Source organism: Buteo buteo, chromosome 4 (genome assembly GCF_964188355.1).
Source record: "Buteo buteo chromosome 4, bButBut1.hap1.1, whole genome shotgun sequence".
In the NCBI taxonomy this organism is placed as follows: domain Eukaryota; kingdom Metazoa; phylum Chordata; class Aves; order Accipitriformes; family Accipitridae; genus Buteo; species Buteo buteo.
Window position 1 is genome coordinate 30,826,404 of NC_134174.1, and position 25,932 is coordinate 30,852,335.

Sequence of the window (25,932 nt, forward strand, 5' to 3'; positions counted from 1 at the left end):
GACTTAATTTCTGGCTGCTTTTTATTCCACCAGGAAGTCCAGAGGAAAAAGAAAACCGAGACAACCCACCAACAAAGCCCCAGACCTCCAGGTCACAGGCAGTGAGAACAACGTGAGGCATACTTACCCCATTTGTTTCCCACTAGTACTGGGCAGGCTGCGTGCCGTGTGCTGTAATCTCCTTCTCCACTTGGAAAAAGATTGTACCAGAATACAGCTGTTCCCTGGAAATTGCAGCGGAAACCCTCAGCATTGTGCTCTGTGCCATATGTGCTTTCACACCAACTTAATTAATGATAGGGCAAAGGTATGTGTATTTGTATTTCAGACGTTCCTTTTAAACTGAAGGCTCTTTTCCATATTCTAACGTTTGCTTTCCTAAGGAGTGAGTCTCCTTTGACTCATTCTGTGTCTATATATTCTTGGCTGTTAATTTATTTTAAACCCTAAGCCAGTTTAATTCAACTGACCAGTTTTAGCAAGCAAGATAATAATTTACTAAAAATGAGCAGCAGGCCAGCAAAGACAGAACTCATTCGTGACCCTTCTGAGGGGGAAAAAAACATAACAGGAACACACAACTTCAGGGAGAATTCCCTACAGCCACCTCAAGACTAAACTTGCTTCCAGATTTGAGTATTTTCAAAATGTGTTTTGAAGCATTGTAATGTTTTGCAAAGTCTATGCATTAGAAGCTGTTAAGTCCAGAATGTAAACTATGCACTAACACGCAGAACATCAGTGGCCCTTGCAATCACCAGTACTGCTCCAGTTGCTTTGCTTAATTTTAAGTACCTCTGTGGTCCCATGAATGGTGCTCTCATCTTCTTTATATACACTCATTTCAAAGCTTCTTTTTAAACATTTAATACATTTGTTTGTTATATTTTTGAGTCAGTGGAGAGAGGAGTGCTTACACTGGATAAAAAAAAACCTTGCTTACCTTTTTAGGCCAAACACTAGCTCCTACTTCAGGAAAGACGGTAGCTCCCCCTGCTGACACATCGCTCATCTGGAAAGGTGGGAAAAGGCACAGGTAAGTAAGTTGGAAGCTGACACATGCCTAAGCGTCACGTTTTAGTAAAATAGAATTAGGTTACGGAACAACTTAATTCTACCTCCCAGTTAGCGAGCAAAGGCTGCGTGATTAACAGCCTTAAAAAAGGCTGAAACCCACCCTCTTTGTTCCAAGCGCAACAGCCAGCCTCGTCCCTGAACATTACATGCTGAAGTGTTTTGGCAATGGGCATGCTATAAATACCGATGAAGATATAAAAATGAATAGACAGTCAAGTAATTTAAGCTGATGCTCAACTCTAGAGAAAAAAAACCCCTTCAGAACACATGGAAGAGCCATGACTTATGGTAAGAAGATACCCCCCATATATTACCACTAAGTTAGTGGCTGCCTTCATTTGCAAGTCACTTCAGTAAAAAAAAAACAAAACAAAAACAAAAAACCAAAAAACCCGTAATGAAATCATTCAACAGTATAGAATATGCAGTGATAGATATTTTTGGCACCAGCACATAGCAGAAATATATCACTTACATAAAACAACCAAGTAGCAATTCTGTTGCCTGTTCCCAATTCCTTAAAAGCATCTGGCTCATCTTTCTGTGAATAAAAGCAAGCAGATTTAATAAGCATTTCATTTTGATTATTGAGAGGAGCCAGTGACATACAGCTGCAGAGCCAGCAGCAGACAAACTCATGCAGAAAAATTAATTCAATCCCTCTATTTGGAAGGAGGGGAGAATGCAATATCAGTGTATCTATTAATTTAAATAAACCAGGCACTTTAAAATTCTGTAGGACAGGGAGGGCACAAGCCCAAATTGCTAATGGGTAAGAACAGCTGTACTGTCTGAAAATGAGTATATAAATCCTCTTTGCAGCCACAAAGTTAATTATTTAATTACACTCGCTTATCCCCTCTGCCCCCACCCCATCTTGTCTTTGGCCAAGATAAGCAACAGGGAGGGCAGCCACACTGCACCGCGGGGGTGGCTCCAAGCATGCCCCAGGGGAAGCTCCTTTGCGGGGTGGTTCTGCCATTGTGGCCCTCACCCCCTTTCCTGCTCCAGCCTTTCTGACCTTGGGCTGGAGCTGCAGGTGCTAGCTGCTGTGCCAGGCAGGCTACTGCTCAACCTAGCTGGCTCCCTGGCACACAGGCATTTTAGAGTGCCATTAAAAATCCAAGGAGCGGTTCATTAAGCAGCACACCATCCCATCCACAGAGTGTCTGTGGCAGTTGTTCCTGAAGCTTTCGACAGGAGTGAGGTAGGTCCCTGCCTAAACACATGAAAATGCGGGTAGTGGGGCTGCAACACCACCAGCCTGGCACTGTGTCCTCTTCCCTGCCACACTCCATCACCCTTGCTCTTTCCTTACAGCTAGGAAGGGGGGAGGGAGGAAGCCGAGTGCACCTCAGCAGAGCCAGAGCCTGTAACAGGCTAACAAACTAGACAAGAGAGCTGTTTCATGACCAAAACGGGTTTTATCACTTGACAGAAAGAACAAACCCCCCTTTTGATGGGTTATGATACCAACTTTTGTCACACCTCTATTTTTACTTCTAGAACCCAGCCCCTGTAACCACTATTTGTGTGCACTACAATTCCAGCCATCCTTGCTCCCAAAATTAACCCATGCATTCATTTCCAAACAAAAACTGTTAATCCTTTGCAATGCTTTTGAGCATGTGCTTACAGAGCAGAGATTCTGATTAAGAGTTGGTGGCTTGGAATCACAGTGTAAGGTGAATGTGAAGGTGTTAAATCATATGTAAGTATGCCCAATAAATAACCAACTGAATTCAGTGGCATTATTTCCAACAGTCTGCATTTTACACTGCAATAAAAATAGGTCAGGAATTTAAACCAAGTTAAAAAAAAAAAAAAGGATGCGAAGATGAGAAGACCTTGGTAAGCTTCTTCCAGTTTTGGGAGTCCGCTAGCAATCAGCATGTAAACTTACAGTAACAGAGCACTTCTTACTTATATTTTCAAAATTTCTTCAACAGCATGCAAGATGCCTGCATCTTGGCCCTGGGGAAAGGAGTTCTCTCTCCACATCACAAGCCTACACGGTAAGCTGCAATGCAAGTTTTCCTATGCTGCCTACAAAGCCTTCTTCATAAGAAGAGGGCATTGAGCTCTCACTCGTGCAGCCGCATTTGCCTTACTCCACAACGCTCTGCAGCTATGGCAGCTTCCAGCTTCAGTGCCTGGATGCACGTTAGTTGATGCCACCATCATCTGCTGCACCTGTCAGGAGCATGGGACATACACTAAGTTTTTTATACAGTTTAGCTGTATATCCTTCAGTGATTTTTAAACAAAATGGCTTTCCAGGGCCAGTACGATGGCCAGCTGGAGTATTTCTAAATGTTTCCTCAGTTTTAGAATAAAGCTAATGCCCTGTGCTCTGTTAAGAACTATCAGTCATCTCAGAATAATTCTTTTTAAATTATATTTTTGAAGAAAAACCTTGTTGCTCTGTAATGCCTACAACATGTATCAGTTCAGCTGGTGGTTTAGAGGGCTTTCTCCACTAACATGGATTAGAAAAGTTGAAGAGCTACAAAATTTAATACACATTAAAGAGTAACAATGGTGCCACAGCCAAGAGGCCCAGGTTTCACCAGGTGTCTATCTCTCCTCCATCTCTTTACTTGCCCGTGCAAAGTCAAAGTGGGGTTCATACTGTCCTCCCACTCCATAATTTGCCACCTGAAAAAGAGAAACACAGTGCTTGTGAAGAAGAAAGAGGTGGAGACAGAAAACAGGACTTACCCTTCCAAAATCAAAATGAGGCTCATACTGGCCTCCTACTCCGTAGTTGGCTACCTACAGTGAAAGGAGAAGCACAAAATCTAGTAAAGCAGTATTTTACCCAGACAAGAATTTGACTGCCATTTACAGCCTTTTGACAGATGAAGTTTAAAGATCAAGCCATAGGAAATTGCAAGTCTCTGCCAGCTGAACTGTACTGTATGCAGCAACGTCCTGCTGGCTTTATACACAGACGGCTCTGACTGCACCCAGACTACTCATCAGTGTACAAGAGCCAGAACCTGGCACTGAGCTTTAGGGTCTCAGCCTTTCAGCCTGCCTTTGCAGTTCCTGACTGCAAAGCTGCAGCTGAACTTGCCCTTCCCCGTGGCCAGCCTTCCTGAAAGCTCTTCTGTTTGCCCCCAGCTGAATGGGTAAAGACATTCTCCCACTTCTGAGTGCCTGCTACTGTCTGATCTAATGACTTTGAGGCCATAGAACCTGACTGTGAAACTTTTGAAACTCCTGGAGAGCTGAGGGACAGCCACAGGCTCCAAGGAGCCCTAGGATGTTTGGCCACAAGAGCAGCAGCACATCTGAGACTGGCACTGCAAGTTGCAGTGTACTCTGGGGTAAGGAATCTGGTACTTCTCCAGGGCAGAAAAATATTTTCCTTCTATAGAAACTTTACAGGTTATATTATCTTCAAGAATAGTCATGGTATTTCTAACATTGTTCAAGTTTAAATCACTTTTTGATCTCTACATCAATAAAGAGCATCCACTGTCCTTTTTGCCAAGTGATTTTTATTTTTTTGCCATCTCTTCTATGTATTCATAACCCCATTTTTCAACCAGCTGCTTGGGCATTTTATCATCGGGGTCTTGACAGAGTAGCACAGAGGCACAACAGCTTTCAGGAACTGCTTCCTAGGTGTCCTGCTTTCTCAAGCCTCAAGCAAATGAACAGAAGTACTTCTAAAATAAAATTTACTCAAGTTACACATACAGTCAGTCTTTCTTTCCCACATTATGGAGATACCAGTCATGCTGTTGGCCTGCCAGGACCAAGGATGGGATGGCAAATTTGAACACCCATCGTCTCCCCCTTTCCCTACAGATCAGTTAAGCTAAACTTTTCACTATCACCACAGCAGCAAGGTTTGACCCTGCAGCAATGAAACTCACATTTTGTTAGTATGGAGAAAAAAAAGTAAAATAAAAAAAATAGGGTTACACATTCACTTCAACAAGCATGAGGAGTTTCAGCTATTACTGTTTCCCTCCAGCAAAAGAAAGCCATTTCCCACTAAAGTAAGTGCTACTCTGCAAAGACAACTTTGTTTCCTCCTCCCTGCACGAAAGCCCCTCACTCACTCATTCCTCCCCTGGCCTCGAATCAAACCAGCCATCACAGCAGCTGCCCCCCTGGGCTGAATGAGCTGTTGTGGCCACCTCACCAACACTACCCCAGTGAGCACTGCGCTGCACTCAAAGCCATCCAAAATGAAATGCCAATGGACATTCACCACCACCATACTTGTCCTAAGGGTTTACCTGTAGTTCCTCTGCTGTGGAGACATCAAGTCCTGTTAGGTCCTGTATCCTTGTGTTAATGCGAGATACCACAGGGCTTTCATAGCCAGACAACCAAGCACTAAGTGGGGAAAAAAAAAACCCAAAATAAAATACAGTAGTAATAGACAGTGAGCTAGTAGTACAAATGTGACATTTAGAATTACTTCAAATTTGATTTTTTTTTTTTTTTTTTTTTTTTTTTTTACTTTTCAAGAATTTGGTAGGATGATCAGAAATATTTCCAGGGTGTTACGAAGGCCTGCATTTAATTAATAAACATGTTTTCTAGAAAGAACAAGCACAATGCTGGTTTAAAGAAACTAAGGGCCTTAATTCCCATCCTGGATTACCAAATGACTGAAGAAAACGTTCCAAACGGTGAAATCTGCTTCAAGCTGTCTTCTAAAATGTGGACAAAACACTTGCTCTTACTCATTCCAAACAGCTAATTTAGAACCCATATCTGATGCATTTTGAAGTAACAACATTTGGAAAAGGACTAGGTGCGTTTATTTAGCATACACAGAGTCTACGTGAGTCTAACTCAGCTCTTCCACATGTCATGCACTTACAGGCAAGCATGCTCAGTGATCTCTCCTTTCACATTATTTACCTGGGCAACAGTACTAAAAATTGCTATGAAAACAATTAAACAAACAAATGCATAAAACTCTTTTTACCATTTTCCCTGTTGAACAATTTCTACCAGAACAGCCGATTATGGATTTGGTATTTAGCACACATTTTGGGTACACAGTGATTTTTAAGGGGGCAGAACCCAAACCAACCCATTTTAATTTACTTTTTTATAAATAGAAAGGTGAAAGGTCAGCCTCACAGTTCCAAAGGCACCTTCAAAATGTCTGCCTCCTACTGTAAATTAGAACTTTTCAGCTAGAACAACTGCATTTAAAATAACTGGCAAACTAGTCAGCAGAGGAAGGAACAGGTGCAGGAGCAGTTCTACACAACAATCCCTGTCTTCACCCGGACCCAGTGTAGTGTTTTCTCCTCTAAGTGGTTGCTCGTTCTCGAAAGCTGCATGACTGGGCAGGAGCTGCATCATCCAGAAGTGGCCACACACCCACAAGAGCTGTGTTTGGCAGAAAAGGGCACAAGCTTAGTATAACCACAGCTCTGCACATCCCTGCTGGACCCTTACCAGCCATGAACACTTACATGTAAACAAACACACAGGCATTTTTCATCTCTTTCTTTACAAGGTAAACATTTTGGTTTTTTTGGAAAAAAGTATCAATTTCATCTAGCCCCTGTCTTTTTTAAAACCACTCATCTGCTTCCATGATGCTTGTTTTTCTTGCTGCATTACTCCTTCCATTCTAGCCTTTGCACCTTCATTTGACCTGCTCCTCTTTTCCCTCTCTTGGCATGCTCACTACCCTCCCTGGTCCTCTTCTCTGTTTACGTTGGCAGCCCCACTGCTAGTCCCTAATATGGATGCTAATATTGATGATTTGGACACCCTCCCCCCTTTTCTGCAGGAAAAGAGACACAGCTAGGTCTACCTTTTTTCTAGCATCTGACTCGGCCTTTTTTGCTCATCATTGGTTCCTGCTGCTCTTACAAGACTGTTGGACAGACATACCTGTGCTCAGAGCCTAGTATCATAGGATTTCTACTCAAATGAACTTTTACATCTATGCTAAATGAAGGTTGTTGTCTGTAATACAAAATTTGTATTTAAAAAAGAAATACCAAAACACTTTGCATGGGAGGAACAGTAGCATGACACATGACACAAGGCACTGACACAGGTTACAGAATCTCTACGAGCAATTTTTTTTTTTTCCTTACATGACAAATGAACTCTAAGTAAGATTTCTCAAGACAGACTGGCACAAACACATACAGATTCATCCACTTCTGAACAGTTAGTATAAGGAAGCGTTACAATGCAACCTTCTTTAAAGTGGTAGGCGAATGCAAAGACTACTCACATGAAGCATTTCCCCCCACCAAAAAGAGCGCAGCTATGCAGCCGCATGCTATATGCAGCCGTGTTGAACAGGTAACACTCGGAAGCAATCCTGCCCTCACACTTCATACACACACAAGAAAAGCCCCAGCACAGCCATCAGCTTCAAAGCATAGGCTCTAGCTACCTCTGTCCAGTCCATAAAGGCTTTAAGCAAAAAAACCCCAAAACCCACAAAACCCACCGCCAACCCAAGGAAAGAAAAAAGCAAGCATTCTTACTATATTGGTTATGTCAAATTGCAATGAATGCTTTCAACAGGGAGAATACTGCATCCTTTCATGAAGGGAAAGTACTATATGCTTTTTAGAAATAAAATTAATTGCCCAAGGATACAAAGAATGTCTATGAAAGGTGGAGGAAACAGAACTGAAACCATATTCCAAGTGCCAGCCTGTCTGCTGGTTGTTGAACAAAAATGGGGGGGGGGGGGGGGGGCTGTAGTGCTGAATAGTTTCCTGTGAAGGGGTTACAGCATGATTTAACCCTGTGAGTGTCATGAAATGTGCCTCCATGAGGGTGGATAGCTCAGGAGGGCCTGCAGAACCCTGCACCAATTGTCCAGCATGAGGAGATCTCTGTGCCTGCTGCATTTAGGATGCACAACAAGGGCCTTTGGTTACTGCAGGCTTTGCCTAGTGGCCTTCACAGACTATATAACCACCTGTCCCTACCTTCTCCTCTTTTGTTGCTAGGTCTTAGCCTCAATCCCTTGCAGACAAAGTAAGCATGTGCCTCATTCAAGACCATTTATAGCAGGTATTCCTTCACAAAAAGGAATCTTTTTTCCCTGCTCTTCTCTATCCAAAAAAAAAAAAAAAAAAAAAAAAGGCTCCCTCACCAGTGGCATATGTGATGCGAAATTAACAGCCTTAAACTATGCTCAGCAAACTTCTTTTCTTTTAATGTATGTACAGTTCAAGGTTCAGCATGGTTCAATGTACATTTGTTAAGTTGCTCCTCTGACAAGTTAACTTGCATGGACAGCATTCTGTTAGATTTTTGACCAGCTGACACCTATGAGTCCACTATGGGGCAGAAAACTTCCTAACAAAAAGGGACAATCTTATTTCTGGGAAGTAAGTCATAAGTATGGCAGTTTAAGATGTGGGTGACTTGACTTACAGGACAATTTGATATTTCCTTAATAACTACCACACCAAACCCCCAATTCTCTGACTACAAAGGCATAGTATTTTGGTGTCCCACGTGGCTTTGTAAAAAGACACCCATGAACTAAACTAGTATGTTACGGAAATTGAAAGAATCTCATTAGCATGCTGAATTCACGCTGGGGGATTGCTTTTCTTCTTCCTCACACCGAGGTCAGGCTTTTAACAGCTTTTATATTCATTATAAACAGCTAGCAGTAATTACATTTACTCCTCCCTCTTGTAATTCTCTATCAGGCATCTTATTGGAAATTTTTAATAGCACAATAGTTATATATGCAAAAATAATTTTAGACTAAGCAGTATATTAGGGGAAAAAACAGACAACTGTCCAGAGCTACGTGATATACAAGGGCTTATAGCCCAAAAGCTCATCTCCTCCAACTGCACAAGTCGGTCCAGGACCAGACATTACAAAGGCTGTATGTCCTTAGTAGTCTCAGCTACACCAGCACCGCAGCAGAGTATTTCAACAACTGCTTTTGTAACAGTCATTGGTCACACGAAACACTGGCATTTATGTTTAAAACCTTTCTAAAATGTACTTAGCATGTAAAAAAGAACTAGTAGAGATGCAACAGGGAGCGAAGAAAAGCGCAGACTGGTATTTCTGAAGTGGAAACTTTTAACATGATATACTACAAGCTCCGACTGGCTGCTGGGAGGAGAGAGGAAAAAAAGCAGCTTCTTTAAAAGCAGTGTCAGAGTGGCTGAGTTTATTCTGGTACTGCACACAGCCTGGCTTGATGGTGCTCCTCGTACTGCTGGCAAGGTGCCCCCTTTTATACAGCCTGCCACGTACTGCACAGCGAACAGTAGTCTTCTCAACGAGGGGAATGCTGTAATTTAGAAGTGCATTTGCTAGGAAAGAATGTTTGAAGGGGGAAAGCAGTCATCTATTGAAAAAATAAAGCAAGCATTTTTTGGTTTTCAGGAGCAATGATTCATCTGGAATCCAAACCAGCTCAAACAGCTCTAACAGAAAGATGTTTCTACCAGTGGTTCTGCGAGACAAGTTCAGCGTTCCAGCATTAATAACATGATCCTTCTAAAAGCAGTCTGACTTGGGCTTTGGGGTTTTTGAGGGTGGCTTTTACCTCCCACTATAGCGTGAAGTGTCAGGCTAAACAATGTGCACATGGAGGAATGCAAAGGCAAGGGGAAGCATGAGAAGGGAAGTCCCCTCCACCCTCAAAAAATTGTCCGCGCTAACTTCGCAATGTGCTGTCCACCCATGTACTTGCGTGTTTCTTTGCAGTTCTAATTCCAGCTTCCAGTGAGACATGGAATTAAAAATCTTAGCTCGGTAAATTCTGATTGAATTCTGTGAGTTCCTTAGCCGTGTTGGAAGGAAGTCCCACCTTTTTGAGCTCCAAACCTTAAACGTTTAAGGGTCTCATTCACCAGGTACTAGACAGGAGGCTCTGTTCCAGGCTCGCAGCACACTGCACCAGGGAGGCAGTGGCACTTCACAGACAACGGCTGCCCTTACACTTTATCAGAGAGTCCCTAGGCAAGGTACAGCATGCGGCTAATTCCAGATTAAAGCCCTAGGAGAAACAGTTATTTTGTCATGTCACAAAGCCAATGAAAAGGTGATGGCAAACAGGATCTGGCTGCACCATCAGCTGCACACATTGACAAGGGAATCAGCTTTTAATGAAGGGTGTGTATTCTCTAGTACTATTTTTTTCTGACTATGGCATCTGCAATAGTCTCAAGGCATAACACTTCCCACTAATGAAATATCAAAACTATAAATAAAGAGTTCTTTTAGTAAGGCTTATCTACTTAAATAAGGGCCAATTATGCATCTCAATTTCAATTAGTGATCTGGTCACCTTCTCTAATCCTTATTATTATCACACCAAGTTTGATAGAAACCTTGAGGGTATGTTCAAATGGATTAACAAGTTTCTTAAGTAAATGCCCCAGAGTGGTCTGTGCCACAGAGGACAAATCCCAAGACTGAATAAATGCTTTCTTTAAAACACGCAGTCACAGATAACCGAGGTAGGTAAGACATGGACAGACCTTAAAACTAAAAACAACAAAAAAAAAATTAAATGCAGCAACGCACGTTAAACAGGAAGACGTATGTTACTAAAGTCATTCCGGAGGGGGGCTGGGGAGGTAGTTTTTAAGGAGCAAACATGTCAGAGCTCCCCAGACAACTTCCAGAGGACTCCCACTACCTGCATGCGCTCTGATGAGTAAGTAGATCTGCATGCTGCTGAAGGTGCAAGCCAGTTGTCAATGTATAAACATTTTCAACTTGCCACTACTTGTAACAAGCGTGGCTTTAAGGATCAGACTTCAGCTACAATGATTTTCTAGTTTTCATGAGAGTTATAATCATTCCTGAATCAATCAACTTGTGATCCAGTATTCTGAAGCACTTTATCTTTTTAAAGAAATTCATAGCTAAATAAAAACCCTTGAGCTACTAGCCATTCTAATTTCAGGTTTTTTGTTCAAGGAAGCTGAAAGAACACTAGTTTTCTATTAGAGCAGCAACTACGTTCAATCCCTTAAACAAGGAAATTCTTTTAAATTATCAACTGGCGTTAATTAGCACTATTCCCATGAATTATAGCAGCTCATCAGTGCCTAGTTTTAAGCAGCAAGTATCCACACTGAAGTTTAGTGGTAGAGTTGAGCTACACAGGCAGCCTTTCCCACCGCTTGTTAGCATAAGCAGAACCCCGCGCTGCGCTAACATTTTAGTACATTAGTTGCACTAGATGAGCCATGCTAAGCAAAAGAGGGCACTTGCATCTTTGGCTACCACTAACATTTAGAACTATTCTCTATTTCAGCAGACGCCTTGCTTTGTTATATGACAGCTCAGTTTGCTTTAGGCCATTCTCTTTCTTCTAAAGAGAGGCTAGGAATATAAAGGTTACACAAAGTCCTTGTTTGCCCCACGTTTAGAGATGAAGCAATACAATCCCAGAACAGACTTCCTTGGACTGGATATACCTCTGGAAGACATTCCCCTTACCTCTTAGAGACTCTGTAATGTGCTGTGGTCAGTTTCCCAGTCTCAGGGTCATGAACAGTAGCACGGCTCAGCTACAAAAAGAGAAAGGACAAGGGCTTACCCACCTCGTAGGCTGCTTTTTTGCCAAGCCACAGGTGTTTGAAAGGGTTCCGATTGGTCTGGATGGTATGCAATGCTCTTAAATTAGCAATATTAGAAGGGCAACAGAAGCTGTAGCTGCCATGTCCAAATCAAAACAAATTGGTTGGAAAAATTTGGTTAGATTGTCCTTTCACTTTTTTCCTCCTTTTTTTTTTCTCTTTTTTTCCTTTTTTGTTTTTGTTTTAAACTAGAGACTTTCTGCAAGTAATTTATGATGCTGAGTTTCACAGACAATTCCTCATCATCCAGAAGTTTAACTCCTTTCAGAAGTTTGGCTTAACACCAATGGAATGCACGGCCAATCTTTAATCACCGCTACCAAAACTGGGGGAAGGTGGGGGGGGGGTGGGTGGGCAGGGGACGCGTCGTTTGTTTTAGAGCCAGCCAATTTTGGAAAACAGTGGCTAAATTCAAGACTTGTAGTACTTAGTAGACAAGCTGGAAAGAACCAGGAGCCCAGTGAAAATGAGCTTGTGTTCTGCCAGATTTGTGTCAGTAGGAGGTAAAAGAGCCCAGACAGGAGTAGGGGATTATCTCAGACAACGGAGTACTGCGTGACTAATGAACATGGGCTTTGCATGCCACGCACAGTACCGACTTGAAGCATCTCTTACACATGTAAAGGCACTTCAGGTGGTCTGCTAGATTTTACAGGGAAAGGGAGAACAACTTTTGGTTGGTGAGAAGAGCAAGGGGAAGGGAATATTAAAAAAAAACGAAAGAGAAATCTAGATTCTGCTGAAGCTTTTGTAGCATCACATATTTTTTACACCGATTGTAGAGACCTGCTTCTTGTACAGATTGTCATTTGAGAACACACACTGAGAAAGTGACCCAAACCAGAAAAAGGAGAAATCAAAACACGCCCCCAGAACTTCTAGCTGAAGGAAGAGACTGAGAAACTCAGCAGTAACAGCCTGTTACGGATCTGCATGTAATAAAGCGGTGGACTACAAAGCTAAAGTTGTCTTTTTAGACCACCTCTTTTTTTCCCCATAATGAGCAGAATCTACACACTCATTACAGGCCCAAAACATCTGGCATAGAGCTCTCTTACCTTTTGCTAATTCTGTAATGTGCCGTCTCCAAGGCTCCTGTTATGGGGTTTGAAATGGTGGCTCGCCTCAGCTGTGAAGCGAACCATCAGAATAGTTGCATTACAAAGCACATACTGCATCACAGCAATCCGACCATTCAGAAGCCTAAGGGGAAATGTCACGCAAGCCGCACGCAAGCCACCCAGTCACCTTTTGAGGTGTTTTTTCTTTCACAAAGGGGGTGGAAATTCATAAAGCGGTGATGGGGAAGGAGGAAGAGTCTCCAATTTTACTAGAAGAGAGGTTTTTTAGCAGTTTTGGGGTTGTTTTTTTAAACAGCGTTAGAGAAGATCAAGTTTTCCAGGAAGTAACGTTTCCATTTCTGTAGCAAGAAGAAGTTGTCTGAATAAAGTAAACTAGAAACTTTCATTTCCTTCATATTGCAACAACTGCTGAAAACAGTACAATATTATGGCATGTGTACAAACAGTCCTTTGTTAGCACTCTATCCTGCACACGTAAGATGAGTTTTATGGTTAAACTGAATCCAGGCAATGTGATCTTGTATAAGCAAAACACAAGTAAAACCCTACCTTTTTGATTCTTTCTATACCAAAAGTAGCACCGAATTCCTTTAACACTGACTGCTAAAACAAACTGATTGCTCAGTCCACAGACACATTTACATCATACTCCTAAGTTACACAGAGTAAGAACTCTTGGTTCAAGGCCTTCGTTTCCCTCTATTACGCTCCACTGACACCATCCCATCTATGTTAATACTCCGATTCTGAGCCTTATGTGCGCCCTTTAACTCTGTTCATTTGCTATCGAACACTCTATTGTTCATAACCACAAAGGTTGAGTTGCAGAGCCCAAATTTTGAAGAGGCACAAAATGGCATAGCAAGTCCCAAACAATTAGAGGAAGTATTTTTCTGTTGTTAAAATAAACTTAATAAATCAAGGCCTCTCCGTGCCTACTAACAAGGAAAGGTACTGGGAACCCTTAAAACGCTGCCTCTCCTTGTCTCATCCCATACAGACACATGGAAGAATCAAGGCACAAACTGCAACTCCAGCAAGACTCCCGAAGCTGAATAATGTGGCTTCATCCTGCCAGCTTATGCCACCAGCACAGCAGAAGGCTGGGCACAGATCAGACAGCGCTGTCTTCCGAGAGGCAGCAACAGCAACATCCTGAGCATCGGGAAGAAGGAGATGACCTTTCAGTCTCAAAAACCACAATCCTCTGGCTACGCTCGTTACTGAGCCCTGCAAGGCCTTGGCCATAGGAAATATGCGGAACACTAACCGCATACCAACGCTTCTACATTAATGAACTATGAATCTCCAAGTCTTTACCATAAGCCAAACATTTGATAGGAAAACAGTTATCTCAGCAAGTTTGGAAGTGAAAACCACGACATTCACAGGTTTTTATTTTCAGTCCTGAGACTTATTTCTGCTCCATAAAGAAGTGATTCAGTCATATTCCACAGACATAATTGCCAGAGCTTTTGCAGCAGCAAAGCGCCTTAATCACCCACAGACAAACAGCCAGGACTCTGATCTTCAGACCTGCAGCAAGGCTGCCTGACAGGAGAGCAGGAAGAGATGTTTCACAGGTAAGCAAAGAGAATTGCTGGTACTTCTTGCTGACAGTTCAGAATGTTACCTCAGCAATACAACGCATCAACCTTTAGGAAGCTTTAAAACCACCACCAGGCTACCTAGTACTCAGCGCAGCAGCCAAGGACGGCCTCATCCTTGATGTGCCCACGTATAACCCACAGACGGTTTACTTTGCAGCAGGCCAAGCTAACAGTTTGTCCTATACTTAATGCGCTTATCCTCCTAACCTCCACTTGCTCAACTCTCTCTGGACAAAAAGCCACTTAGGCTAAAAACAAAGAAAAAAAGCAGGAAAATTATATTGCTACAAGTTTAAATCTTATTGTAGAAGTAACCGGTAACTGACGGAAAACCAAATCAATGTAACTACATCTTGAGATGCAGAGTTATGCCCACTGGATACTGAAGGCAACTCGATCCATTTGCTGTTTGTCTTGGGCACTCCTGTTTACTCTGACAGCTGAGCTGCCTTGGATTATTCTGCATTCAGAAACAAAAACTTCGGATCCGGTTTCTGAAATAGGATTTGATGAGTGGGGCAGTGTGAACAAGGAGCTAAGTACCACTGGTTAACTACTGCCCTCTTAAAGCTCCTTCACCTGCAGGCAACTTCAAAGCCTGGGAGACAGACATCAGTTTTATACTGAATGGAAACTACAACATTCATTCTTGTCTATACAATAATGTGGCATTCCAGGACCAGAGGAATGGCTGCCTTTCCCTAGACGGCACTCTTCTCCATGTCATAACTTTGACAAATACAGACTTAAAGAAAAACCAAAAACCAGAAAACCAAACAAAACCAGATGACAGGTATAATTCAAGGCAACCCAGCTGCAGTACGGTTGTTTCCTGTTGTAGAACATTCTCCTCCTTATCCAAAACAGCATGCACTGAAATTGTGTCTGCTGGAAGAGTCTGACAATTCTGCACTGCTGTTACCTGGCTCTCTTAATTACACAGAATTTCCAGCTTCCCCACTGTCTCCTTCAAAGAGCGTCACCAAGAGCTACAAGGTGAGAAAAGCAACGTGTGAGCACGCTGCACACACACCTGCGTTCAAAAGGAGACAGAATCACACACACTCACACAGAAAACTACCCACGAAATTTAAGATTCCAAAAGGCAAAGAAGCGCAAGGCATTTACCCTTGGCTTTGCTAGTTCTTTCACAGTTTCGATCTCTTCATCAGAGATGATGTCAAGGAAGCGAACAATTCGAGGTTTGTCCCACTCATCTTCCTGTTTGACAGGGCCCAGAATGTATCTAGGATTCCTGTTTCCATCGTAGTAGCGGCAGAAGAGTCTTTTTTGTCTCCGAGGAGTCTGAAATCAAGGTGGAGCAAGAGATAATCAGAGAACTTGCATAGGATGTTAATATCACTAAGAAACAGAAGATGTCCTGAGAACAAGAGACAGGAACAATTCACTTCCCCTATCCTAATGTTATTTTAGAAGTTAAAGAGATGCTTTAAGTTTGAGAAATTACTACTTTCAGCACATTAATATTACTCTGTAATACTGCGACAAGCAGTCCTCTACACAGTCCTATTAAAAATAATTTCATCACTAAAAAAATCACCCTTGTTCAATTCCACTTGTAAAACTAGACTTCCAACATCCTTATTCAATTAATTACAATTACATAGTGCATCCAAGTTAGTCAGCAGTGCCTGCGGCAGTATTACTTTTTGTCTACGGGACAGAATGAAAGGGTGAAGGAATCCAACGCACACTAATCCTCAGTTCTACACACTGAGCCAACTGCTCTAACGACTTCCTTGCTTTCACACCACATACAAATTCTTGACATTGTTTTGTTACAGTTGGTTTCATACATTTGAAAACAGTCTACTCCACTTTACCATTTTGAGACCCTCCCCACGGCACAGCATTTCGTACTTCCTTCTCTCGGGCAGGTAATCCTTTTTCTTAACCTCAGTCTCCTTCTCCATCTGGTCTTCTGAGTCTGTACTGGACTTATTTGCTTCTTTTTCTTTAGCCATGATATATTCAAAATATTTCATGTTCCCATTTGCTCTTTGATGTTCAGGATCTATTGACAAACAAACAGACAAGTTATCACTGGTAAGTTGCCAACTTGTGAAGAAGTATCCAGATAAGGCTATTTACAAAAAGAAAACGAAAACAGATGCACAATACTGCTTCTGAAATAGAAATCAGAAACATCTACCCTGGATTGAAGGCTTTCACAGGACAGCTAGAACTCCACGCTAAGCTGGAAGCGATGCTAGCCTGCGGCACGCACGTATCCTTACTTGTCTGCAGGTAAACACACAATGAGCTTTCAGGGCTAAGCTCAACCCATTCACAGTTAAGAAATTCATTAGTGTGAGGCCTGGATCCTCAGTAGGCACAGGAGTCCAAGTGCTAGGAAAAAGGGTTTGGCCATTCCAGCCAATCTCACCAGAGAGGGAGAGACAAGGAAACAGGTCAGGGAGAGAGCTGGGACAGCGTGACGGGCTTCAAACCTAAAGACTTCCCTGATGGGAATTAAGATTTCCAGTGACAAAGCTTTTAACAATCACTAAACTTAAAGAATTTGCATCAGTTCATTAATAAACAGTTCTCACTAGCCTTTGTTATATTAGTTCTGAACTTCCCATGGCATCCTTTACACAGTCAATCAGTGGAATATTTACAGAAGCATAAACACTTTTCATATTTCATAAACCAGGCAGAATCTTAGCTCGCTGTATTGCACTCTGTATTTCTTACTTTTTCCAAGTTTTTCATCTCAAGTATGCTTAATGTGCATTTAAATAATGTGCAGAGATTTTGGTATCACCAGTTTAGTTTCAATTTCATTAATTTTGTTCTTGCCTGTACCTAAGGGTAAGTAATCTCAACACAGGAAAGTAAGATTCAGTAAGAGAACCAAATTTCAGGCAGTAATTACTAAGACAGGTAAGTGGTTAAAAGCAACAGTGGCAGGAGGCAGAAAATACTTCAATAGAAAAGAGCAGTCCATAAAGAAGACACTTTCTGACACGGTAGTTGAGACTATAATTGTCTATCTTAAAATACAGTAGCAAAATACGATTTATGGTAGTACAAGTCTTATTTTACTGAAAACTACATATCAAGATGTTAATGGTAGCACCAGTAATAATCCATTTTAAAAACCCATATACAAGTCCAAACACAAGCAAGACTGTGCTCCTCAGTACAAATCCATAGCTAGCACCTGCTTGAACATGGAGCTAAATCGTGGTGAGCTGCGGATCTCTCTTTCACCTACCCAGTTCCAGAAGGCGTTTGGTGAGCATCATGGCTTTGCCCAGATCCCCCTGCTGATACACGGCATAACTCAAGTAGTCCAGAATGTAGACTTTATCTGCAGAAGACACTTCTCCCTCATCCAACTGTTTCAGAGCTTGTTCCATCCAGAGCTCGGTGTGGTAGTAGTCAGCTTCAGTGTAGGCAATCTTTCCCAGCTCAAAGCAATCTTCAGCTGTTAAAAAGGATTTGTGCTTCACACCTGTATTTAAACCAAAACAAACCAAACAGAATTTACACAGAATTCCAGACTAGTCTTCAGAGTAACATGCAGTTATTTCTTATTCTTCAGAGCATAGTTTCTTTCTGTTCTTCAACATCTCCCTTCAGTAGTGGCTATTTGTTGAAGACTCAGTTTAAGTACCTAAAGCCTGTAAATCCTTGGCAGAACACGTAAGCTGTTACATGCAGTTTTCCATCGCCAGAATACCGGCAACTAGCTAAATGTCTTTACCGTTAGTAGAAAATCAAATCAAATCAAATAAAACAAACCTTGCTGCTTCAAAGCCCCAAACACTTCGAGCAAGAGCAATAGTAAGCCAAATACGAAGTTTCGGAAATCTGTTTTCAAAGACATTGCATTATCGCTTTCAAAACGTTACTGAAGCACATCTCGTTAGTGACAACTTAGTGGGGGAGGAAAAAGAAAACATGTAAATGCCCAGCTGCTCAAGATTTTTGAAATCAGTCTTTTTTAGAAACATTCGAAGAGACCTCTGAAAGATTAAAGCACTAGTAAGCAAATTACAGATTCCTATTTTTGCCACTGCAAATTAAGGCCCAATGAAAAACCAGATTTAATCTTGTAAAAAGGAAACAGGACCTGCCAGTTTTACAGCTAAAATTACATTCCTGCTTACATCTTAATACACCCTGAATTTCTAATAGCAGCTCCTACAGCTGCATTCAAACAAGGGAATTCTTCTGTTGAAGACCTGCCTTAAGAGATTAAATAGCTGAAGTGACAGGCCATGAAATGCAGTATCCCACAGGCCAACTTTGTTTCTGCTCACTAATTAAACACCTTGTGGTCCATCCTCTAATGGCCAGTGATTTCAGTTTTCTGAGCCTGAAGCTGCAAACTCTAAAATAACACAAAGATTAGGGAATTGGGTGCAGTGGCAGCAGAGTGCTCTCAGACAGAGATATCCCCTGGAATGAGTAACAGGTTGCAGGGCCGTAGCCTGGTCCATTCTGAAGCAACATAACATCCACACATGAAAAGGCAACTCAAAAGGGTGCTTAAGAAAGCAATCATCGAATAGGGTTGGTTGATAGTTAATATAAAGAAACAGCACAGCCTGTAATGGAGGAAAGAGAATTAATAAACGATATGACAGAATTTAAGATTCTGATCAAAACTTGGTGACCTGGCCAAACAGAAATTCCCTGGGAAGGAAGACAAGGAGCACAAACAAGTGACAACATGGGATGTTCTTCTCCAGAGCTCTGAAGAGACCAACCTATTCTCTTCTATACTCTAGAGCTTTCAGGTTCTGCAATTACACTTCATTACACACAGTCTGGACAGCTTATTGCTTCAAAAGAAGCAGTAAACTACAGTCCATCCGAAGCACTTCGTCTTGTATTTTTGTGCTGTTTTAAGAAAACAATAACTGCTTACTGTATTAGAATGAATCTGTAGGTCTTTGAGACAGCCTTGAACTAAACCCAAAAGCAAGGTTATACATCATAACATATAAAGCCAATTACCCTTAATTTTATTAGGCATCTGACCACAATGAGTGCTTGCAAAAACACAGATGGATTGTACAGAGTTGATTTTTTGCCAGTTGGCACAGTACTATTTTCAGAGGAAACAAGGAAAACTCAGCAGAGAAAGAGTCTTCTAACAAGTGTGACTTCTCCTGCACATAAACCTATTAAAGACTACCTCAGGTAATGCCACATAAGCTCAAGTCTGTGTATGCGCTCTGTCTTTTGTTTTTCAGTTTATACACTCCATGAAGTTTAAGCTCAAAGAAACTTCAGTCACTCTCAACCTGAAAGGTCCATCTTATCCATGAGAAGGAAACGGAAAATAAATAATAGAACTGTTTTGTTAAAAAGCATTACATTGTGCGAAATTTTCAAATTCTAGCACAAGCAGAAATAAGCATATGAGTTGAGCAAGGAGAATGACAGGACAAAGGAGAGTCTCAATTCAGAAAGAAACTTGTGTTCTGTGCAGTGCATTTTATCTGTGCGCACTTGGGCAGTGCGCTGGCAGAAGAAAGCCCACCAAGCAGGGAAGCCAAGTGGATGTAGCTTCCAACAGAACCACCACAGCAACAGACCCAACAGTATCCCAGAGCGGGTCAATGTTTTCCTATTGTTACCTTCACACTACACAGCTAAACAAGATAGAACAGAGTTAAATGCTTTGTAATCAGGACATTTATTAAAAGCTCACAGTGTCTTCTGAAAATAATGTTGATGACTCTTACCTGGAAGATTCCCTCTTGAGAGGGTGTCTGTGTCCAAATTATACGTGTCTTGAAGCCGCAAGAGGGCTTTCGCTGCACCAGTCTGATCTTCGTCATTTGGGAAAAACTGCCGCTGGATAGTCATGTTGGAGATAAAGCCTGGGAAAGACAGGGAAACACTTGGCCTCCTTTGTCCCAGGAATTCTATAAACTCTATGCATGAAATGACTCCCTACTCCAGGGAAAGCTAACACTTCAGGAAAGGCCACTAATAAGTCAGGAAGAGCTATTAGCCCTGCAGAGCAGCAACCAACACCATAGGTTTGTTTCTACAGGACAGGAGTACCCCTGTGGTTTCACGCAGAAACTATTTTTGTCTTAACAGGTTAAAAAAAAAAAGTTACATACAACACAAAGACCACCCCTACATGGAGAACATTACAGATAATATATTGGTAGTTTTCCAACTATTCCACTCAATCTGCCTTCCAAAAAAAAAATGCTTTTCATTTAGTAACATGGAATTTACAAATAATTTAGAAGAGGAAAAAACCAAACAGTGCTAAGAATAGCAGTGTAAAGATTAAGGCTGGTCAATAAAAAGACAAAAAACAAAAATGCTGATGGCTTAACTCCAAACAGCTTTTGACAAGACTTCAGGCAACTAAGAAGCCACTGTGAACTTAAATGCTTTCTGCAGACTTGGGCATTAACATATTTACATAGAAGCTTGAGAAACACACAAAGTTAAAAAGGTTTCTCAAGATCCATCTTCACACAAAACTGAATTGAACTCAAAGCACGTGTTGAAAAGGTAGCATTTTTTTTTTTTTTCTTTTTTTTGTGAAAAGAAAGCAAAGGAACAATCAAAAAGAAAAACTTGGGGGCTTTTTAAAGAAGCACCAGGGTGATGTTTACGGAACAGAAGACAAGCAGGTTCTATGAAGTAAAAAAACGTTCTCTCTGGGAACTGTTCCCCGGTCATTAGTCACATGTAATCATCTCCCCTGTTACGAAAAGTTCCTACTCCTCTCTGGTGAACGCGCACACAACCACTGCTATTGTTGTTACTTGAAGGGCCCTCCAGTAGAGCTAGTGTGTTCTCCTCTCTTCAGTGGGAGATCTGATGCTATTTTTCTCCTTCTGCTTCTGCACAGTGAAGAGGATGGCGAGCTGTTCACACTGATGAGGGAAACAGGACTCCAGAAAGCCAGGAGGGCAGCACCAGCATCCTGGTACACGCAGTCACCAAAAGGAACAGCATCAACGAAGTCCACCTTAAGGACCTCAGTTTGAACAAAATGACAGCCACTCTGACATTTTCAGAAAAGTAACATTCCTGCTCAACAAACTCTTTTTGTCCCAAGATCCAGAAGCACAACAAGCTTTACCGTGCTGAGGACAGTGCCAATAGGATGTTTGTTAAGTTCATCTAACATCCACCAGTAGAAAACTAAGCAGCATGACCAAAACCCAGACAAAGCATAGTATGCAACACTCAGCTGCAAAACCATCAAAAAAATAATGAACTGGCCAAATCTGTGGGTTTTGCCACACTCTAGTAGTCCTTTTTAACTATTCAAACCTGATAACTCTATTAGTTTATGGAAAGGTGTTCCTGCTCTGAAAAAATAACATATCCTTTCACTCCCATGCATCCTTTCTTTTACTCCACTATGCTTCCCCCAGTAATTCCCTTTTTCCTGACAATTTTCTTAAAACAAAACAGTCCACTTTTTTTTTTTCTTTCTTTTTTTCTCATTCAGAAGAAGGACTTGAGGCACTGGTCCAGATTTCTGGCTGGCAGGTGCAGAGCCTTTTCAGCTGGCATATTTAGTCCCTCGTAGCAGCAACAGGGAAGCTGAATGCGCTGAATCCTTATCACAGACTAACCCTGGGTCTTTTATGAAAGCTCCACTTTTTTACTATTTCTTACTACAAACCTACACCTGGTATTAGTTAATTGTTGAGACAAATTCTCACAGGTCAAATATAGTCCCAGCTTCTTTGCTGCTAAGTGTCTTTCACAGTCAACTTTTTAATGTCCTGTTCCCTACCAAAGAGCTTCTACTCTTACTGAAGAAAAGAGGCAGCAAAATGTTTACACTAATTCAGATCAGTTTCACAAATGCTCAGTCTCGGCCAACATTCAGGTTTTGAACCATCACACCTTAAAAACCCTGGGCAGATCAGCAGCAACAGCACTTCACCGTACACAGACAACCTCACATGTCTTGTACTCAGAAGAGCTTCGTCCCCTTTTTTCTGTTCAATGGAGTCATCACACTTAGAGATGAAATTTCCTAATATACTAGTTTGATGGAAGTGGGAGAGTACATGAAGCAAGCCCCGATCCCTTGCAAAATTTAAAGCATCCAAGGAGATTATTCAGTTTAAACATCACAGTTTTCTGAAATTTTTATAAAGCTCAAATGATAGCACACCGACAGCAAAATGGCAGGCCTTCCAGAGTTAATTTTTATGAAGGCACCTCAAGAGCAGACTTACAAATCTAATCAAACCATGACATGTGAAAGACATAGTAATGCAATGTAAAGACAGACAAGTAAATGCAATTATAATGGGATCCTTGTTCTTACTATAGGCACACTTACCATCTGACATGTCCTTCAGAACCAGGCTCTCCAGCTCACCCCACTCTGTGTTAAGCCGTTTCATCAACTTGAATGCATTTACAGGATGTCCCAAAAACCCCTCTGGGTCTTTTGTAGCGGTATCTGTCAGCTGATCCAATTTCTCTGCCCATCTATAGTGAAAATATACATTCATTAAAGTCTCTTGTAAAAGTCTGCCAACACACTATAAAACTGATTTCAAGCTACTCAACAGTCTTCGCTAATACAAAACTCAACACAAATTGCAAGCTTTTATATTACCTACATATAAAGCTCTCCTAGAAAGAACAAAAGGGCCTTTTTTTTTTTTTTTTTTTTTTTTTAAATCTTCCTCAGCTGCAGCCTACATCTCACGTTGCTCTTGTGGTCTTTGTTGGAATGCTGCTGAACGAACTCCTTCCTACAAATACCAAATGCAGTATGCCAGCAGCTCCATTATGAGTTTTCACGCAGGCCTAATCAAAAACAACACTTCACCCACGTTTGATCTTTTATTTTTAAATGCTCTTTTTTCTAAAGTTTACAAAAAGGTATTCCAATGCTTGCCTTAAATTATTTTACTGTAAGACACACACTCTTAAATCTATGATAAGTCCCTTGCCTCCCACCACAAAACTGCCTTCCATAATGTAAGCTTGTATTGAGAAACATGTAGTTCTCACGGTCCCAAATGAGGAGCCCAGATCAACTTTCTGGTGCTCCAGTTCTGACTCCACAGACCTCTCTTAACACTGTCAGCGACACAAGCCATTCACAACTCCAATGCACTCTGAAACAAGCACACCTTTCAACAACTACTGCTGTTCACATGTGGTTTTAATGGAAACATCCAGGGAGTCTGCTCCAGTCTCAAGTCAGGAAGCACATCAGTCATGCTATAAGCACCGGTGCTGTGTTACTGCATGTCTGCAAAACAACCAAACTTCCCCTCTCTATCCAAAACAATGCAGATCTAGAACATGAAGATGTGTAACAACGCCCTGAAAACAGGATAAATTAACATTTAAAAAGCCACACCCCACATAGAATACCAAACATCAACACCAATATAAAGCAAATACAAAATCTATAGCCTGGAGGGAAGTCCGTACACAAGCTGGCATTCAGCTTGTTCCAGAATTCAGTATGCCTGAATTAAGTTTGCCTGCTTTACCTTAGACAGGTAGAGGTTTAAAACCGTTAAATGTGCCACTGTTTGCATTCACTCTTTCCACACTGTCTTTAGTTGCTTTCCTGCGCTCTGACAGCCCCTGCTTGGGTTCTTGCCAGCAGCCACGTGAGTGAAGGGGTTCCTTCCAAAACAGAGCACTCAAAGTGATTCCATGGACTCCAGCTTCTAGCAAGCTGAAGACTGAAACCCATTTTCACAAATTGCGCATTCACGTTGCACACAGTCAGATCCATCATATATCTCCCACTGCATGACTATCAAACCTAACGAGCAGCTGAAAGTCACTGCAACCATGAGCCACAACTGCAAGGCCCGTATTTCTTTCAAGTAGTTTCTGTTTCATAAAAGCCTCCACCACAAGCCACCCACAAGGCATGAGCCATCCTCCGCATTTCAGTGAATCACCAATTTTCACTGAGTTTAAGTCAACACAAGTTATCAATAGCCTTCAGCCAAAGTACAGAGCCCAACAAACTCAAACGATGCTGGCATTTTTTCCAGGTTCTTCCATCTCTCTGTGACAGTTATTTTAACTTGTCTAACCTGACAGCGAGCACCTCTAATATAATAAAAACAGAGCTGCAATGCTCATATGATAAGCTGTATTCACATGCTTTTGGATATCCAGTCAGCATGTTCCCATCTTAATTTGTAGCTGTAAAGAATATACTTACAACATTCCAAACCTGTCAGCAATTCCAACTCTGTATTTTAAGTGATAAAAATAAATACAGTCCAACCAAAGTCCTGGATGGTAGAATGTAATCCACAACAGCTAAAATAAAATTCATGCATCTCTCTAAGACTGTTTAAACATCCTCATGACAGATTTATACACATATTTGAAGGCCAGGAAATCATCCTGTTCAGTGATACAAAATTTTTATTCCTAGCTGCAACAGAGTCTGACATATTGGGCTCTGGTCCTCACAGCTATAGAGCCGAGCAACACAGTAATGGCAATGGTCAGGTCTCTTGTTATTTTTAAAAGCAGTAAAGAAGATTTGTTTTGCTTTATTTCACTTTTAAATCTAAACATAGCACATAGAAAGAGACTCCACTCTTGTAGCGGGTTATTACTATTCATTGATTAGCCACTCATGTGCAATATGGCCACATGAACGCCTTTTAGCACTTTTACATCTAGCATATCATTGCAGTCCTTGTAACGCTCATTTGGAGACTTCTTGGGTTTTAGTTTCCACTAAGCAAACTGCCATTCAAAGAACTACATCCCCTTGGGAATTACGAGCAAGCAGGAGTCCCAAAGTGAAGGTATCATACAGAAAGGGTGTTGATTAGATTTCGTCGTTAGAAAGCTGCATAAAACAAAGCAATGGCTCAGAGATAATAACTTAGGACAAAAACCCAGCAAAAACTGCTGGTTTAAGCCTTGCCTCAGAGGAAAAATTCCACAAATTTAATCAGCCTTGGGAAGCACTTTTTACATAAGGGTGGACTCAAATTATTAACTATTGGCATTATGAAACAAGCTACTTACTTTTTGATCTGTTCCAGCTTGCTTTCTTCTGCCTTGATGTAATCTTTCAGTGACACCACCAGATCTTTTTCTGTATTAATTAAGTCTGTCATATGACCTAGAAAACAAATGGAAAACCAAAAACCTAAGAATTAGAGGCATTCTTCCTCTCTTCTACTTTCTTCTCCTCTTCAACTCTTTCTTCCCCAAAGTCCTTCTGCATTTGCTTAAACAATCCTGAAGAAGAATTTAGGTAAGGCTTCTTGCCTCTTGCCTTTTATTTTTTTTGAAGGAGAAAATCTCATGTTGGACCAAGCTTGTTGCCATGGAAATTAACATAATATCACATATTTATTATTAGAACTAATTTAGGATTCATTTGGAAAAGGAAGTAGCTCGCAAGAAAGTAATCTTTCATCCAAGCATACATAATGTAGAGCAAATAAAGACAAAGCTACAGAAACATAAAGCCTTCATGTTTGATACACAATACTAATCCAGTGTTTTATTTTTAAGATTACTTGCATGACTTCAATAGGTCCCCTAACAGACTCTGTTACTAATTAATAATTGCTTCATTTC

General features: G+C 41.3%; 1 protein-coding gene and 1 long non-coding RNA gene across 5 annotated transcripts in view; one reads left to right on the forward strand and one right to left on the reverse strand.

Moving 5' to 3' along the window:
• LOC142030038 (uncharacterized) overlaps positions 1-9,596 on the forward strand; it is a 19,467-nt gene extending 9,871 nt beyond the window's left edge. Inside the window, exons 6-9 of the long non-coding RNA XR_012650072.1 lie at positions 34-307; positions 952-1,036; positions 3,027-3,092; positions 9,457-9,596. This is a non-coding gene — a long non-coding RNA (uncharacterized LOC142030038). The remainder of the gene's footprint in view (positions 1-33; positions 308-951; positions 1,037-3,026; positions 3,093-9,456) is intronic.
• P4HA1 (prolyl 4-hydroxylase subunit alpha 1) overlaps positions 1-25,932 on the reverse strand; it is a 37,453-nt gene that overhangs the window by 3,486 nt on the left and 8,035 nt on the right. Inside the window, exons 3-14 of one of the 4 annotated variants that reach the window (XM_075025429.1) lie at positions 25,372-25,468; positions 22,679-22,830; positions 20,085-20,222; positions 17,600-17,839; positions 16,203-16,393; positions 15,487-15,663; positions 12,725-12,795; positions 5,334-5,433; positions 3,682-3,735; positions 1,553-1,618; positions 944-1,012; positions 128-224 (exon numbers count right to left, since the gene is read on the reverse strand). In XM_075025429.1, coding sequence (XP_074881530.1) covers positions 128-224; positions 944-1,012; positions 1,553-1,618; positions 3,682-3,735; positions 5,334-5,433; positions 12,725-12,795; positions 15,487-15,663; positions 16,203-16,393; positions 17,600-17,839; positions 20,085-20,222; positions 22,679-22,830; positions 25,372-25,468 — 1,452 coding nt within the window. Of the gene's footprint in view, positions 1-127; positions 225-943; positions 1,013-1,552; positions 1,619-3,681; positions 3,736-3,798; positions 3,853-5,333; positions 5,434-11,526; positions 11,598-12,724; positions 12,796-15,486; positions 15,664-16,202; positions 16,394-17,599; positions 17,840-20,084; positions 20,223-22,678; positions 22,831-25,371; positions 25,469-25,932 lie in introns of all 4 variants that reach the window. The other 3 variants (XM_075025427.1, XM_075025428.1, XM_075025426.1) reach the window with 3 other exon arrangements.